Source organism: Nannobrachium achirus, assembly GCF_963921795.1.
Source record: "Nannobrachium achirus genome assembly, chromosome: 2".
Classification (NCBI taxonomy): Eukaryota; Metazoa; Chordata; class Actinopteri; order Myctophiformes; family Myctophidae; genus Nannobrachium; species Nannobrachium achirus.
Genome location: NC_137811.1, coordinates 29,223,421 through 29,241,762, shown reverse-complemented (window position 1 = coordinate 29,241,762; position 18,342 = coordinate 29,223,421). Strand labels below are relative to the sequence as shown.

General features: G+C 43.0%; 1 protein-coding gene across 1 annotated transcript; it reads right to left on the bottom strand.

Moving 5' to 3' along the window:
* Positions 1 to 1,943: 1,943 nt before the first annotated feature.
* On the bottom strand, positions 1,944 to 6,692 carry LOC308305223 (E3 ubiquitin-protein ligase TRIM35-like). Its single transcript, XM_080749963.1, has 6 exons — positions 6,205 to 6,692; positions 5,898 to 5,993; positions 4,856 to 5,086; positions 4,157 to 4,179; positions 2,914 to 3,032; positions 1,944 to 2,767 (listed from the first exon to the last, which is right to left on the bottom strand). Exons 1-6 carry the CDS (start codon positions 6,637 to 6,639, stop codon positions 2,202 to 2,204), a joined length of 1,470 nt encoding a protein of 489 aa, XP_080606089.1. The 5' UTR covers positions 6,640 to 6,692; the 3' UTR covers positions 1,944 to 2,201.
* Positions 6,693 to 18,342: the final 11,650 nt, after the last annotated feature.

The window sequence follows — 18,342 nt, the reverse complement described above, 5'->3', positions numbered from 1 at the left end:
TGGGTGGAGGAGAACGTTCCCTCTTCTCTCTCATCGAGCCTCCGTCGTCTGCTTCCTCCTTCACATGAGAGTCAGACTCATTGAGTAGGTCAGACTGCCACTTCTTTACGATAGCTTGCCATTTTTCTACATTTTCAAGTTGTCTGAAACATTTCAGGCAAATCCTCCCGGAATATACACCGGGTTTACACGGGACAGTGACGCCGATATTTCTGAAACGTTCACTTAAAGGTCTCGGTTCTTTCGCACAAAACAACACTTTTGAATGATGTATGTGATTCTTTTCAGTTAACAAACTGTCTTTGCAAAGACGGCAAGTCGTGTCTATACTAGTGGAGTCAGTAGACATCGTATTGTTTGATAAACTTAACTTATAGGCCTATATTTATTGTTTAGACTCGCTCCTCTCAAAAATCCCTCCAAATCTGCTCTTGTTGACAAGCACAGTGTCGCATGAAAAAGACGTCACATGTAGGCTGATCCGCTGATCTCTAGTGATTGGTTTAGGGGAAGTCAAAGTCCCGCCTCCCCATACATCTCTCAGAGAGGGTCCAATCAATGTCAGACACAAAGCAATTTTCACTACTTATTCATTATTATTTTTTATTTATACATTTTTAAAAATGTATATCCTATATAAAAAATCTCAAGTCGTGACCCATAAAAATTGCCTAAACCCACATGTTTTTGGGAACCAATGGTTTGGACATGATGCCTTGGAGTGCTTAGCTCGATAATACAGTATATCCCCTTGGACAAGCGGCAGAAAGTGGCATGAAAGTTATGGATTGCAGCGAAGTATGAAATGTCACCTTAAACTTTGCACGGCAGCCATGGCATGCAAAGTCAAGTTCAAACATGTACCTACCAGTGGTTGCAATGGTAAAACAATATAGGATATCCCTCCATCAAAGATTTTGAACCTGTCCTGCTACAATCCTAAGTGTTTAGTAGCCTATAAAATCCTGACCGGTTTCCTATCTAAAGCAGACCGTGGTTAATGATAACCATGGTTATTGCTGGGAAGAGGACAAAGACTTGCTGTCACAATACTAATATTTGGGTTTTAATAGAAAGTGGCAGGGCAGCAGTGGTTGCTTGGCAACCGGAAGGTTCCCAATTCCATCCCAGGTGCCCTCAGAGTTACTGTTGAAGTGTCCTTGAGCATGACACTGAACCCCTAATTTTTCCTGATGAGCAGGTTGAGCAGGTTGGTGCCTTGCATGGTTTCCTCCACCATCTGTGTATGAATGGGAAAATGTAATAATCGTTGTAAAGCGCCTTGGATAAAGGTGCTATATAAACACACCATTTAAAAATGCTGGTACTAATATTTGGGTTATGGTAGAAAGTTCACCAAACAAGGAATATAAATAAATATACCAAAACACCAGTCAATGCCATATATAACTCATTGAGCTTTATTTCAAAACACATATAAGACAATCTTCCAGAAATTAAACATTTCAGAGGACCATTTCTTTTTTGAAAAGTCAAAATCATCAAAGTGAGAAAAGAAAAGTCTAAACAATGACCTTATATGTATACCTAAAGTTTAAAGTGGTTTCCCTTTATGCCAGACTTATATAAAGATTTGTTCAAAAAGGTATTTAGCATTTTATTTATCTAAAGAAAAGCAACATAATTGTTGGCATTGTTTATTTGTAGCCTCTTACATGATGCAGCTAGGCTACTTGTACCTCTCGCAAGTTTGACGGCATTGAGTGATTTCTTGTTTGATGATATCAGAGCATACTTTTAAGGGATTATTTAATCTAGAACATTTCAAGACCCTCGATATCCTCAGCATTTAGTTTTTGAGTGACCAGCTGTTTTCTTTTCATAAATCAAGCAGAACTTGTGTTCAAGGTTATACAGTATGTTGATATCTATATGTACTGCATGTTTGGGGTTATAACCTTTCCTGATACTAGGTCAAATCAACAATGCTGTTGATCTTGAAAACAAACAAAATGAATATGCCCCCCCCCCCCATTTAGGAGAAACATAGGGAAGCCTATGATTTTAAACCTATGCTTTTGGAAATAGATTTATTATTTCACAAAAACATTTGACTCTCTCGCTCTACGTGTACATACACATAGCCTAAGAGAGTCAAAGAAACCGGTCTCTTTCCACAATAAATTCTATAGCACCAAGAATATTTACATCTTTTCATCTTAATTTATCTTATCTCTGGCTCAATCGCTTCCTTTTCCGACACCTGAGGTGTGGACATGCATCTTTCCTGGTGCCAGAACCATGGGTGTGCTATGGAGCCCTGGGCCAAACAGTGGGAATATTTTGTCATCAAAGCGATTGGTCAAGCTAGTCAAGGAACACAGATGCTTTGCCGTCCCACCGTCCCAAAATGACACCTCTCCCTTATCCATATCTAGCTTGATCCTGATGCGCTCTGGACGCCTCTCTGGCTTTAGTTCCATACGCTCCGGGGTCATGACGTTGTAGACCCCCTTGCTCAGGCTGATCGCCCAAACGCCACGCTTTGTGGAAACGGTAAACTTCTTCTTTCTGATCAGTGACTCTTCGCACACGCCCAGGATCCACTTGGGATTGTCACCGACAATTATATCCCATTTGTGCCTGCCAGTAGTGTAACCCTCGTGACCCAGGATGAAGACGCAGGGATCAAATCGCTCAGGGTTACCAGGTGCCACCTGCCTCTCCTGGCTTTCTTTGATGCTAGTCAGGTCTTGGGACAGAGACAACCAGGGAGAAGCCGAGTTGGGGTCGAATATCACTGGGTCTGGAGTCAAAGTTTATTGGAGAAATAGGAAGAGAGACGAAGAGACGAATGGGTAGAGGGGAAGAGAACCGTGTATTAAAAAGGTGCACATTATTTATAAGGTTCACTTCAACCACGTACTAAATGACAAGGGATTACACACTCACTATATTTGATATCCTTCTGCATTTTCGTCCATATCTTGAAGCCCAGAGAGCCAACATGTTTTCCCATGTTCAGGAGAATGCCGTTGGGGAGTTCTGGGTCATCCGCTGTCCACTGGGCCCTAATGAAAAGTGGCAACAAAACAAACTGCAGTCAAGTTGGGGAGATATAAGATTACTAGTGTAAGCCAGGCACGAAATGCTGATTTACGAGCCAACATCCTGCACGGTGCAGCAAGCTTGTAGATCAGCCATTTTTGCAGAATGTTCGATTATGACATGCCCAGAATAGGAATGCTAGGCATAGTGAGAAAGATGAATGCCAATGGATGACAGTTTAAAGAATGCCTTCTGGATGCTACAGTGCATACACTAAATGCAATTACTGTATTCATAATTGTCAGCTTTTATGACAACTTCTTTATTTTGCAGTCAGTAATATTGGCCGGGTTTCCCAATGCAATTTTAGCCCTTCGTAGCTCACGCATGGTCGTAGAGACCGAGGCCTGACCGCCCCATCTTCCCGGGTTTACATGGGTTCGGGCAGAGCGACTTATTTAGCCCCCTACAACTACACCAACATTCAGATTTCACAAACAAAGTGCTTAATAAAGTCTCACACCTGTATAAATACAGTACAGCATTCTATAATTACCCATATCCTCTGTGTTCTTTAATAAGAAGCCTTTTTATCCTATCGTTTTCTGTTTTCCCATGTATTTCCGGACCCATTTTTGCAAGGCCACACCCACATCTCAGTGTCCATAGATGGGAGTTGGTGCGCATGGGGAAGACCAGGAAATACAAGGAAACACAGAACGATGTGTAAAAAGGCTTCTTATTAAAGAACGAGGATACGGGTAATTTTAGAATGCCTTACCGTATTTAGAGAGGTGTGAGACTTTATTAAGCACTTCACACAAGTGAAATCTGAATGTTGGTGTAGTTGTAAGGGGCTAAATGAGTCGCTCTGCCCGAACCCGCATAAACCCAGGAACATGACGGTCAGGGCTCCGTTTCTACGACCATGTGTGAGCTACGAAGGGCTAAAATCGCTTTAGGAAACCCGGCCAATGTCTTTAGACGTGCACTAGGAGGACGTTACCACCATTGTGGCATTTTTATTTAACACCACTCTGCAATTGAAACTGAAGCACAGTGAATATTTAAATTGTACAGACATTTACAATAGCAGATCTGCATGCTCACAATGTTTCACATCGTAATGCGTTGTGCTTGAACTTACCTTCTTTTTAAATCTCGAAATTTCTGAAAAAACAAACATAATTAAAAGTTACTGTAGGGTAGCAGAATAGAAAACGAGTTTTACATGTCAATTTCTGGAAATAAATAAATTTAGGAAGCAAAAAGGTATTGAACAGAATGTGAAAATGAAAGTGTAGGTAGAGTATTTGTGTAGGTATGTGTAGTCAGTTGACTATACACCAGACCAGGTATGTGATAGAACAATGGTTCTCAAACATAGAGATCTGGATAAAGTTGCTTCTAATAATTGTGTTGATAATTGTATGAAGCTACCTTTTAAAAGCTGCTGCTACTTAATTAGTTAACCGTTAGTTGTTCCTTTAGTTTATAATGACCACCACAGCTTATTGTACATTTTTCTTCAATGTTGTAAACATTCTAAAACCTTTGTTATTATTATCTTGATTATTAAAATTGCCAAAAAGCAAGTGAACCTGCTTTTTGTTAGCCTTTTGACTGATGTTATCCAGCTTGTAAGGCTGGATATCTTGGACAATATAATGTCCAATCAGACAGGATTGGTCATGCTTCACTTGACATCACAATATACTGTATAATATAAATGGTAAGACGGAATTCATTTCACAGTGGATTACTCCGTAATACGTCCTTTCTAGTTTCTATTAACTATTAAGCTTGTATATGGGAAATACAAATCTGGAATGCAAACTGAATTTACTTTCAAGAAGGACAGATCCTCGTCTCCCATTTGCCTCTTGAATGTGATGATTTCCTCAGACAGAAAGTTGATGTCAGCACTTAAGTGGTTTATCATGCGCTCCATGGTGGAGAGCTTCTCCTGCTCCTCGTCAGCCAGGACCCTGAGACGGAGGACCTCCTCTGTGACGAGCACCTTGTGGAGTCTCTCGAACTCTGCCTTAATCATCTTCTCTGCCTGGCTGGCCTGGTGCTGCCATAGGAGGATAGAGAGAATGACAGGGATGCAGACAAAGTGAGTGAATAAACCAAGGATTCAGATTATGATAGTCTAACCTAACACGGACATTCTATGCCCCCGGCAGATCTCACCGGCTCCTCCGGCGTCTCGAAATGACGCAGAGGGGGACATGACTCCTGCTGCTGTCCGCTTTCAGTAAATGAGGAAGTGATCCACGGTGGAAAACGACTGATAAATCATAGCGATTTTATAATTATAATGGATAAGCCTAAACAAACCAGTTCACATGAACAATACTGATGTAAAATAAGATATCTGAACGGCTACATATATTTTATATACAATTAAAATGATGTGAGCCACAGTTACAGGGGCGCTAGCCCAGGCTTTTCTCTTTGAAATGCCTGGATCCCGAGGCTAAGATTATGACACACACATTCATCCGTGTGTGCACCACCTTGTTTCTCCAGCACACATTTCAAATACATTCCTGACATAGACATGACTGTGTGGGCGGCAAACCACTTAGTCCTTCCTCCCTGTAGGCTCTACACGGTGAGTAGAGTGGGATCAATTCGCTTTGCAGCTTGCTGTTCCAGTCTGGGTCTCTGACGAGAGCGGATACAGAGATGGTGCATGCATGCACAGTTTGTGTGTGCAAATTACCGGATACAGTAGGTGAGCTCTGAGCACTGAGCAGTAACTAGATCTGGCTTTGCACACAGCCTGCTGGGTAAAGCCTGGAGGCATGAGGTTGAGCTAGCCTACAGGAAGGAAGTTTACTGGTTTACAAGACAACCCATCAACATACGATATTACTTACCTTTATGAACTCCACTGTGTTGGTGAAGTGTTTTTTCGTGTTCAAGAAGGACTTCACTTTGGCTTCGAAGATCTCGACTTTAAACTCCAACTCATTCTGCAGTGTAAATGAAAACACAGAGTGAGGGTGGGGAGAACAAACAGTATTACAAAGCAAAACATTACACACATAGGTTTAGGGTTTTTCCTCTAATTCAGTGGTTTCTCAAAGTGGATTTCAGGGACTCTTTGGGTCCCTTATATGGGTCTAAATTGACCCTTACAAGCCTGTAACTTTTGACAGTGTATACATTGAACCAAATCCTCACCTTGCAGTAGGGCGACCCCTCGCCGATCGTCAGCAGCCCGTGTCCGCGGTGGAGAGTCACACACTCGACGCAGATCGGCGCCTCGTCCTTCAGGCAGAAGAGGTTGAGCTCCAGGCGGTGCAGGGGACAGTGGTTCTCCGTCAGCGGGGTGTTGGGCGGCCGCCAGCCGCGCTCCTTCAGGAAGGTCTCGCAGGCGCTGTTGAGCGCCCGGTTGGGGATGAGCGGCTCGTCCCCGCCCTCCTTCCTGCACACGGGGCACCGCTTGTTCTGCTCCCAGCACTTGAGCAGGCAGTCTCGGCAGAAGCTGTGGGTGCACGACAGCAGCACGGGACCCCGAAAGATCCCCTGGCAGATGGGACAGGTCAGGTCCTCCTGCAGGAGACTCACGCTGTCCTCCAGGAACACCGGAGTCGTGTCCATCTTGCTCCCGGCCATGACTGTGCGCGGCGGGCCCTTCTTGGTTCTTCCAGGAAGTGCGTGTTTTTACTTTCGCTTTTGACAAAGCAAGAAATTGAATGAATGGCAAACGAGCCCGAGGACCTTGGTTTCCTTCAGAATGTCACGGAGATCGATGTTCTTCAGCTTGTGCTCGCCAAATCTAAACGGGTTTTCTACAAACAAACCCTCTTTTTAAGAGTAGACGCAGGGGCGAGGCGCACGAAGTTGAACCGCGGCTCAGTCCGAGTTCCTTAAACTCCAAACCGTCTCAAGTCAAAAAGTGAGCTGAGCAATCTCGCGATCTCTCCGCTTCTGTGCGCTGCTATTGGTCAGACCGGTCCCACGCGTGATTACCTATGGTGATGTACAGGAAGATATGATAATAATATGATATTTTGTGTTATTGTTATTTGTTTGCCAGCCCACAGGAAATGTATTGGGAGAATGTTAAAGGTGTTATTTTTGTGATTGTTTTGTGTTATTTTAACGAATCCCAGTGGTTCTCAAAGTGTGGTCCGGGCCCATAGCAAAGACCCCCAGGCCCCAGGGGTCCTTGAGAGTGAGACCTCCGTGAAGTTGGCAGTGGCACCCCATATGATGAAAAGATATAGGTAGGCCTATAACTTATTATACCTATATTGCTTTCATCATATGGGGTGCCTGCCAACTTCACGGAAATGTCCTTGAGGAGATCGGCCGGCCGGTGGTCAAAAGACTGATCTGGAACCAGTCCCTTGTTCCCTGTACCCTTAAATCGTTTTAGATCTCTGGTGACCAAACCGGTCACCAGAGATGAGTTTGTCTTCTTTTTCTGTATAGTACTGTGTTTTGTATAGAAGCGGGCAACACGTAAATAAATACATTAAAAAAAAATTAACACTATTTTCATAACAGTACTATGCAGAAAAAGAAGACAAACTCGTAGTCGTAAAACACAATGCAAAATAAATTAATCTCGTAAAAAACACTGCAAAAATAATTATATTTGGTAAGGATAGGCTTCGTTATCATTGTATTAATTGCGTTTTTAGTGAAGCAACATTTTCATAATAACAAAGAAGTGTTATTATTTTATTTTACACAAGATGTCTCCCTTCGCCTACCTTCTGCATCGCAAGCCTATAGCTGTGACGTCATCCTTGGTCAAAACCTGCACGGAAAGCCTGGTTAGGTTAGGATAAACAATTCTGTCAATCAAAGCAGGCTCTGAATTAACAGCTTCCTTCTTTTTCATTTTTTATTTCATTTTTTTCTAATTTTTATCCCACGATTCTGTAACCCATTGCTCATGGGCTCTGCTCTGCTCTCCTCCAAGCCTGGGGAGACAACGGACTGACCTCATGCTTCCTTCTATGCATGAGGAGTCCAAGTTGCTTCTTTTCACCTGACAGGGGGGATTTCCCTGGTTTGGACGTAGCGTGTGGAAGGAACACGTTATTCCAACCAGTTCCTTTCCCCTCCAATAGGCGCCCCGGCTGGCCAGGGGGAGGCATTATAGAGACCAGGATGCAGGATGCATGTTTTTGTGAGGGTATATCTACCCTAGGAGATACGGGGAGAACATGCAAACTCCACACAGAAAGGCCCTTTTCACCAACCGTGTAACCCTTATTTTTAACAAATAGCTAGCGTTCTCCAGTCCTTCTAGGTTGGTGGGAATGAACGGGCTACAATTGTAGGAACAATAATATCTTCTTTATTCAGCTCGAACCAACACAGCAGCAGTACTTGAACACATGTGGGTTAACCAACAACACGGAACCCCTGTGTAACCCCTTTACCTGTCCCACTATGCACCTAGGCAGGTAGGAACTAATGTGTCAACACAAAAAATACTGAATACTGAAATAATGAATGCATTATCCATGCTACACTACAGTCTTCCCCTACTACAAGTAGAAATCTCCTCATTTCAACCAACATTTCCTGAGAAAGTACATGATGCAATCAATAACACCATAGCATCAATAAACAACAGTTAACAATAACAATCAACATAACTAAGCAACACAAGTTTTTTTTGTAGGAACAATAATATCTTCTTTATTCATCTCAAACCAACACAGCAGCAGTATTTGAACACATGTGGGTTAACCAACAACACGGAACTGCGTGACCGGTGACCCCTTTACCTGTCCCACTATGCACCTAGGCAGGTAGGAACTAATGTGTCAACACAAAAAATACTGAATACTGAAATAATTAATGCATTATCCATGCTACAACCGCACAGCTTCCTTCTACAACAGTCACGCCACAGCTGAGTCAGATGAAGCAGGGATCCCCACTACATTGTGTGTACTTTCCCCCCCCCCCCCCCTAACCCTAACCCTAACCCTCAATAGTTAGTAAACTTTACATTTGGCTCTGTACTTGGTTTTCTCCTTTTTCCTTACACCATTGATTGATTGATTGAAGACTTTATTAGAAGTTTGCATAATACAGTTTCATGACAGTACAGTTCACTGGTACAAGGTCAACTAAAAGGAGATCCTAGTAAGCTTTTCGGCTTATTTACACAGGAAACCTTTATGTATCTTATATAGCATTCAATGACAGACGGATAGAACACAGTACTATGCAGTAGTAGGCTATATCGTCAGAAAAAGAAACAGTGCAAAGATGTGAGATGTTTACCATGGAAGGGTCCATTGGAGGGTAAGGCTAGGCTAGGTTTATTTTGACCAGTTTCGAGCCGCTTCCGCCTGTAAGTGGTTTTTCAGGGCGGTTTTAAAGGATGTTAGGGATTGGCACTCCTTTAAAGCCTTTGGTAAGGCATTCCAAACCTCGACAAGATGATCTACAAGCTCACAATGTCTAGCTTGTAGATCTGGTATTTTTGGCTATATTTAGGGATGGTAGGGTTCAAGTGGTTCAAGGGTTCAATTGTGTTACACACAATTTTGGTGGCCCCCCTGTAGTAACTCAGAGGGACCCCTAGGGGTCACAGACACCTGCTCTACAAGATTATAGCAGCACATAACCATCCAGATGCCACACATTGATTCGGACAGCAGAGGGAGCCAGAGCAGCGTTCTGGGCCAGTGTGGCGTGAGGCCTTCCAGGAACCCACCACACCATCCCCACCTCCAGGAACAGGACTGGGTGGAGACTTACAGTACAGTATAACCAGACTACTGGTAGACATCACATGTCATGTTCCCCAAGAGCAGGTACATGCACACATAGACATCAAAGGGGCAGGAGCCCCTGCCCTTTTAACTGTCTGTTAAAAAGTGCCCTCTTCAGACCATGAATGCAGTTTTCACTAGTCACTAGTCGGGGGCCTTAACACCCAAGGGGCCAAACTCGTTCAGTAACGAGATAAGGCCACTAGGGGTCGCTCTGCCAAAAGGAGTTGTCTCGTTCCTCAACGAGACAACAAAGGGTTAACTGTCCATGCAGCGTGCTGCGCGCTTGTTGTGTTCCCTGTGAATGACCCTAGTCCATACGTCACACCGTGGTTCGTAGAGAGAGAAAATGGCGCGACTAGGCTGCATTGATTTCCATTCTAGGCTGAAACATAAAAAGGGCTTTATCTATGAATGAGGTGCAAAGAACGCCAGGGAAGCAGAGATCTGATTGTTTTCACGGCGACACTTTACCGCGATGGTCGGCCCCGGTTTGGATTTTAGTTTTGCGAGCGTCAGTGGACACTCACGTGCACACGCACGAAGCTTCCGAGGCTCTTCAAAATAAAGCGTGAGTGAACGGCGGCAGCAGCAACAGCTAGAAATGTTAGAAACCTTGGCTTCCCATGTGTTAAGGGGAGAAAATTGTATTTTTTTGCAAATCAGTCTAAAAGCGCCAAATTTTGCACGAAAGAAGTGCACTCTCTGTGTAGAAATCCATGCCTTAAGCCGCATCTCCAGTATTGACTTGATTATGCTTAGTTAAGTCAGTATCAAGCACTGAGAATAGTGGACCTCCAAGCTGCTATTTTCGATATTTTCACCAAAAGGTCCTTTTAGAAATTTCAGTCCCTGCCTCTCTAACTTTCTCTGCACGTCCCTGCCCAAGAGTGTACTGTGATGTCAATCTTGTATGTGAGGTTTTTGCTGTTCAAGATGAAACAAATTCTAGAGAAATGTGTGGTTGTACCAATGGAAAGAAATGAATTTGTGACCTTTTACCTAGGGGAAAATTCACTGTTTGCGACAATGTGTACCCACACTGTCACCTTAAAGGAGTAGTTCAACCCCAAAATGACTTTCTTTCTATTGATTACTCACGCCATGGAGACTTCAGTTCTATAATAGTTTTTGTTTTTTGTCGCATTCCTAAGACAAAAAAACTGATTATAGTACATTTACCCCCATTGATTCCGGATGGGGACCCAAATGGAATCAATAGGGGTACGGAGAAAAAGAGTAAGACTACAGAGTTGGATGGAATTATCTTTCAACTGACTGTGAGGATTAATTTTCACCAGGAGAATATAACGCATGCAGCGAAACATATTACTCCTCCTAGTTACACACCCTATTAAACAGGAGCCCTGACCATCATATAGGGTAGTCAGTTGTCAGTGCAGCGACAAAGAATGAAGGGTTAAACATACTAACCACCCCTAAGACGGAAACATTTTTGAAGAAATTGGTGCTAGGCCAAGGAAGAGCAAAACAAAATCCATTCGTGCATGCAAAGCATAGGAGGTCATATGAGCAACACGCAGTAGAATGAAACACAGGAGAGGTACATGAACTAGTAAGACTCCTCAGGGCAACAAGCGAGCGTAAAAATGTGTACACGGACGACGGACGTCTACACGCGGACAAGCTGTGACGTTTCTCATGGTAAACTGCGACCTTCGGTCGCAATGAATGTATGTAGGCCTATAGTCTATTAATGACTATGAACATCTATTAGTGTTGTAAAACATGAAAATGAATTTCCATTCACAAAAATAAAAGATATGCAGATCACTTATCAAGGTGTATATGATCAAAAGGAAACCATAGAACCCACACATACTAAAAAGATCCACAAGCTTAAAAGGCGTCACAGCACGGCACTTTGTGAGCCTGTATACAGTATCTGCTATCTTTGCTGAATATGTGCCCCAGAATAAGGGATCATAATGTCTCCTCCCTGTCCGTGGCATTTTAAATGTTCAATCCCTTATATTATAGATGCCCCAATGTGTCTGGCCAATATAAAATGCACTTCTTGACTGGGATCTTAAGAGTCTCAGTTATGCTTATGTGATTCATTTTAAAAACATAACCGAAACCTCATAGTGGGTAGCACTTTCAGTGTGGTTCTTTTTCTCTTTTTCTCCATAGCTGAGCAAAAAGGACGGTTATTTTGTATAATCATTCACATTGTGGATGCACTGTACCAAGTGCATCCTGAAGATGTACTGTCATGGCATTCATTAAAACAAAACAAAAATCACATACAGTTCTCATTATAAGGTGAGCAGGGCGCAATTATATATTTTTTTAATATAATTTTCATGTACATCTGTAGCACATTTAAATTTGTAGTACTGTCTGTTCTGAGGTGAACTGGCAGAAAAAGACTCTGCATTAAGACTCCTTAGATAGAGACTAAGAATATTGTATTTATTTTATTTTAACATACTCATAAAGAGCTCTGTTCTCATAGTGAGGGGTGCCAAATAGTAGCAAACGTTTCGTGCTATGACACTGATGTTCTGAGGTGAAATAAACTTTTAAATGTTGCATGCTGCTAAGGTGCAAATGGTTAATGGTGATGTGAAAATGTGACAGGAAAAACAGACAGGAAACCCACAAAGGTGCAAGGTGGTGGTGGTGGGGGGGGGGGGGGTTGTACATTGATCCCTTTTACAGGCATTGGTGTGCCAAGTTCAACTTGACTTACCAAATGCAACTTAGTTGCATGATTATGATTCATACTGTATTTTCAAATCATTTGACTGCTAATGAATCTTTGAACGTTTCTCTTTCTAATTTTGAGATGTGTATAAAACAACTGCTCATTCATAGTTTAAAGAGAATTGTACAAATCAGACATATGATATGACAGTAGTGTTGCACTCCAAAATAACATGATTTTGAGTTGCACCTCATGTGCAAAAGAATTGTTGGCATTAAAATAAAGTCATAAAGCCAAACTAGCCAATCTACAAGCTCACAGCGCACAACATTGTGACATGTGAGTATGAAGTTCTACTATTTTTGGCACGTTCCCCCCAGAATATGGGTGCTGGGGTTCAAGAGGTTTATTCTAATACAAGTAGCAGGTAAGTGGATTATTATCTGTATTTTCAAAATATTGGGGAAGAATATGACATTCGTACTTGAGGTTTGCTGTGATTAGAAATGTGTTCTTCACAGTTTCATTGTTTATAATCCACACCAACACAAGAGAATCAGAATGAGTCTCTTACTCATGCACGTACACATTCCAGTGAGATAATGATGACATACCTCTTAATCTCTACATTGAGTTGTGCATGTGTTTGATTTCAGCTGTGAACAATTGTGTCAGTGTGTCATGCTGAACCCAGTGCTTGGGTTTATAACCCCATCACCTCCATGGTGTGGTGTGTGGTGTAATGCCACGCATTCTGCAGTCAGAACAAAACATACCAAGAATGCACTGGTTTGAAGGTTGTTTTAAGCTGTGTATTTGCTCATGTTCACACATCCGATCTTGAAAGATCAAAGGATAATCCCAGTCTTACAGTAGTGAATACGGCAGCCAAGTGTCTGGGACAATTTGTCCCATAGATTGGATGGACTGGGGGATGAATCGGCAACCTTCTGATTACCTGACAGCCTCTCTGCCTGTTCAGCATTGGTCGACCATCTACGGGGGGGGGGGTGCAGCTGGGGCCCAGAACCATCACACAAACCTCCTGGACCCATCAGTGAAACCGGCAAATACTCGAAAACAAAGGAAAAACACAATTCGCATAGTGATCGCAACCTTAAGCTTACGGACGGCCCCATTAGCCATTGAGTCCTGGCACCGTTTTAACAGCGGGCAACAGCCGGCGACTCTGCATGGAGATGTTGTCCAAAAGATAATATTTTCATGTTTTTGGGTGACGTTTTCCACTATCGCCAGTAGTTGCCTGGTCCCATTGACAAATAATGCACGCTTGTTTTTGGTGATGATGACGGAGGCCCGCCGTCTCAAGCGGACTTGATCCTAAAGCTAGCGAGTCGCCGTGTCGAACATTGTGAAGTCCGCTTGAGCCGACTCAGCGGCGTTAGAAGTTGTAAGCCAGGGGGCCAGAATAGTAAATCTTCGCCCCCCCCCCCCCCCCCCCCCGACTTTTGGCACCTCTGAAGTATATCTGATCAGACAATAATGCATGATAATTCATAATAATATCAATTATTACAATCTAAGCGTAAGTTGACCAGTCAGACCAACACAGGGCTGGCTGCCGCCCCTCAAACTTTAAGGGTATTTGTGTTTCACTCTATTTAAATCCTGCTCTTTGTTTAAATGGCCACCTGTGGACCCTAAAGTCATAAAAGACAGTGAGACCCCAGGATATATGTTGATAAGGGCGTCAACAGAGCAGCTGTTAAAAGCTTTTCTTGTCTTATCTGGGAAAACATTTTAAAATACAGGGTAACCTTATACTAGTTAAATAATCGATAAGTTGGTGAAATGTGGTTAAACACATAGTTGAGTTAATCATATCCTATCTGTGCTGATTCTGTGACATTCAAGAAGAGACTACATGCTGATCTTGTCTTCTTGACATACAGTAATTCTTAAACTGTAGTACCTTTAGCATTTAAGGTTTACACTCTTTACATTGTCAGATGCAAACACATGTTTAAGGGTTTTGGTTTATATACGTGAGACATATACACATTGAATATTAAAGTAGACATTATGTTAAGAGACATTTACATTACATTTGCTTGGAGTTAAAAATAGTGAACCAAGGAATAGGTCATAAACTGTGCCTGCCCCCCATGCCCACAGGCAGCGGAAAACTACAGGGCACCGACACCCGATTCTATTCGTAAGCAGGGAGAGAGACGGAGACAGTTGTCTGTGTGTGTTTCAGATTAGCTGATGACCTGTGACATAGGAGTCTTTGACCCCTCCTCTGCTTTTCCCCCAATGCTTGTGTAAGATGTATAAAATGGGACTGCAAAATGTATCTTAGTTAGTAGAGGAGAGAGGCCCGCGAACGGCGGAGGACTGTCGGAAAGGCTGGTAGCTCTGGCTTCAGCAGAAATGCATTACCAATACTCTGTCAATAAATGGACCAGGAACAACTGAACAACTCTGCTGCTTTCATTCATCTTTCCTCTCAAGTCCCTCCTGGACCTTTAGGTATTTCAGTCTAATTCAGTCTAATCAAGAAGTCTAATAGGAGCTATTCCCCAGAAACAACAGAAATGGTACCAAAACCCTGGTATACAACAGAATGATGCCGAAACCCTTATTGATGGGGTTTTTTTGGGACTCCACACAAAAGAACTTCGGGAGGACGCGAGGAGGACTTTGATGTGATGGCGTTCGGTTGTTTTGTTCCTTTTGGACCTTTTTTGGCTGTGAGTATATTGGCGTGAGCAGAGGACAGTCAGTGTTGGAGAGGCCTCGGTCATTTTTTGTCGAGATGTTTTCTTGGTCACTCTGGTGATAATTGTTCTAGTTACTCTGTATTAGACCTACGTTTTGTCTAGTCACTCCTGTGTTAGCCAGTTGTTAGCGTAGGGTTTAGCCATTTTTTTAATTGGGGGTTTTGGAGGGTATTTTCCATTTTTCTCCTTTATTCTCCTTTTTCATTCATTCTCTTTGTTCAATGTTTTAGTTTCTGATTTTTGTTAAGCGGGACTGAGGCCTGCTAACTCCTAATTTATCAGTGAGGCAATTTTGGTTGTCTTTTCTGTGAATTTACCTATTTTCAGCAGTTCCGTTTCGGCTAGAATAATTTGAAACTTTTTCATTGAACAATCCTTTTCCCTTCTTTTTCTTGTGTGTGTGTCGGTTGTCTGTTATTGGGCTTGGTATGTATGATGGGGGTTTATTCTTTATGTCTAGTATGAAGAGGATGAAGAGGGGTATTCTCTTTGTAGGAATGTGTGTGTGAGAAGGAACAAAGGGCCACAGCGAACATGGCTGCGTACAGTAATCAGGGGTTTCTGCAGGTCAGCCTTATCTTTGGGCTTGGCTATAGGCTACATTTTGGGGTGAATTATGGTTTATTTGGAGTATTGATTTAAGTTGTCGAGATATATTGGTTGATATCTCGAAGAGGGGAGGGTATAGGCATAGACTAATATCATAACAATATCATTCATTTATTGGGGTTGTAATGGACGTAACATAATTAATGTAATGGGGTTTTAATGTGGGATAAACATTTTGAAGACAAAGGTTACACTTTAACAGAAGTAATTATTCAGTAGGTAACTAAAAGTAACAGACAGTAGACTAGGATATCTAGTTTGATAATTTTATTGGGATTTCAAATTTAAAGGGTTAACTTTCAGATTAAAAGTAGGAGTAATTACATTGGGGACAAATGGTCAATATGTTGTATGAGTGAGAGGGTTAGTGAATGAGTTGAGTGTGAAGTGAGTAATGTTAGGGTCCTTTTAATCTTTGAGACTAGGCTGTTCTGTAATCTCTTCCTTCATTTTCTTCTTTGTGTGAAAGTCTTGTAAGAAGTTAAGCAGTAAGAGACAGCCTGTTACATTAGGCCTGTATGCAAATGAGTGTGTGTGTGGTTGAAGACATTGGCCCCCAATGCAAATGAGTGTGAGTGAGTGTGTGCCTGCAGGGGACATACTGTGAGTGACTGCTGACCCCCGACCTGTGGGTGACAGCTGGGTGTGAGTGAGATTTGAATGAGTGTGATTGATTCTCTCTCTCTCTTTATCTTTCACTTTCTCTACTTTTATTACTTTTGTAAACAAGACACCATCACTTTTTTTGTCTTTGTTTATTTTTAATCATTTAGTTTTTAAGATGGATTCTGAGAAAGTTATGACGCCGGCAGAGGTCATACAAGAATCCAGTCCATTAGGTATATTTGATGTCACAAGAAAGTGGTCAATAAGGTGGAGTGACATAGAACCTGCATGGCCAGAGCAAGGGAGTTTTGATATGAAACTTATTAAGACGATGCAGGTATTAGTCTGTACATTTAGAGCAGAACAAAAAACAGAGAAAAGAAAGAAGAAAAGACAGCTGGAACTTGCCGTGCTGGATCTGTTTTTTAGAGAGGCAAAGCGGCTGATTAGCTCTGCTACAGTATGCGAACCAGCTCAACAACATGTGACATCACATCTGTCAGCATGTGAAGAGCCACCACCTTTTCCACCCATGCATCCTTACTTTTTTCAACCGAAGCCTCTGCCATGCTTATCACAGCCACAGAGGGCAGAGAGCAGGCCGCCTCCCTGTATAGAGACATTGACACTGGCAGCACGAGAAGAGTCTCCATTAGGAGAGGAGAAGCAGCCAGCTACGACCACAGCAGCTGCAGCAGTACCTTTTGGACTGAGCACCAGGACGAATCATGGAGAGAAGGAGTCAGCGATGACACCAGCAGATCTACCGGAACCAAGCAGAACAGGCCGCAGCCTGCACAAGAGAAAGGTGATGATGACTACAGCGAGAGGAGCTGCTGACCGCCGCAGCAAGGACAGCCGACACAGTGAAGACAGCAGACGCCACAGTGAGGAGAGCGCTCACCGCCGTGAATGCGACAGAGGACATTGGCGTGCCCGCCATGTTGGCAGGAAGTGCACAGAACGTTCCTGTCTGCCGGACGACACCAGCCCAGCAGAGGAAGATTCTACGGAGTCTAGAGTGGACAGTGACAGTGACAGCAATGATGAGGAGAAGAGAAACCTTTTTGAGACTTTGATCGCCATTGGCAAAAAGTTGAAGAGACACCAGAAAGCTTGTGCCCGCTTGACTAAGCAATTGAGGCAGCTTTCAGCGACAGAAGCTGAGCTAACAATGACTTTTGATGACATTTTGAGGAAGATTAAGAAGTCAGGTGTTCACCGAAGAAGTATGGCTGAGCAGAGTCAAAACCTAATGAACCCTCAGGAGACGAGGAAGCGCAGAAGAACAGATGACGACCACTGTCAAACTACCAAGCGTGTCATCAGAAGAGCCAGCACACCACAGAGCAGGAGTCCTGAACCGAGACAGGAGGATGAAAGGAGGTCTCAATACGCTGTGAAACAAGCACCAGTGTTCCTCAGAGACCAGATTCTGGACTATAAGCCATTGTCAAGCATGGAGGTTCTACACCTTGAGCGTCATTTGCCAAATCTTGAAGAAGGAGCTTGCGGATGGCTTAACAAGTTGGAGAAGCTTGTCTTGGATATTCCATTAGCGATGGGTGATTTTAAGAGGCTAGTTACACGTGCTACTGGACCCACTGGAGAACAGGTGTTGACTGACATCTTGACCGAAGCAGGACTTACTCAATTTATTGAAAATGGAGAGTACGACGCAGTCCCTTTCGCCGAGCACAGGGGTGTGCTGGGCCGCGCTCTTAGTGTCCATTACCCTTGGAATAAAACATTTGATTCTGTAGTTATTGACCCACTACGAGAGGAGGAAGACCCAAATAACTACATTTCCAGAGTGTACGAGCAGTGGGCAGATTTGACAGGAAGAAATGCTACCCGGAGTGACATTGATGAAGCCCTGGTTAGATCAAAAATCATGCAGGGACTACCAGAAGCGATGACATCTGAGCTTGAGCTTGTA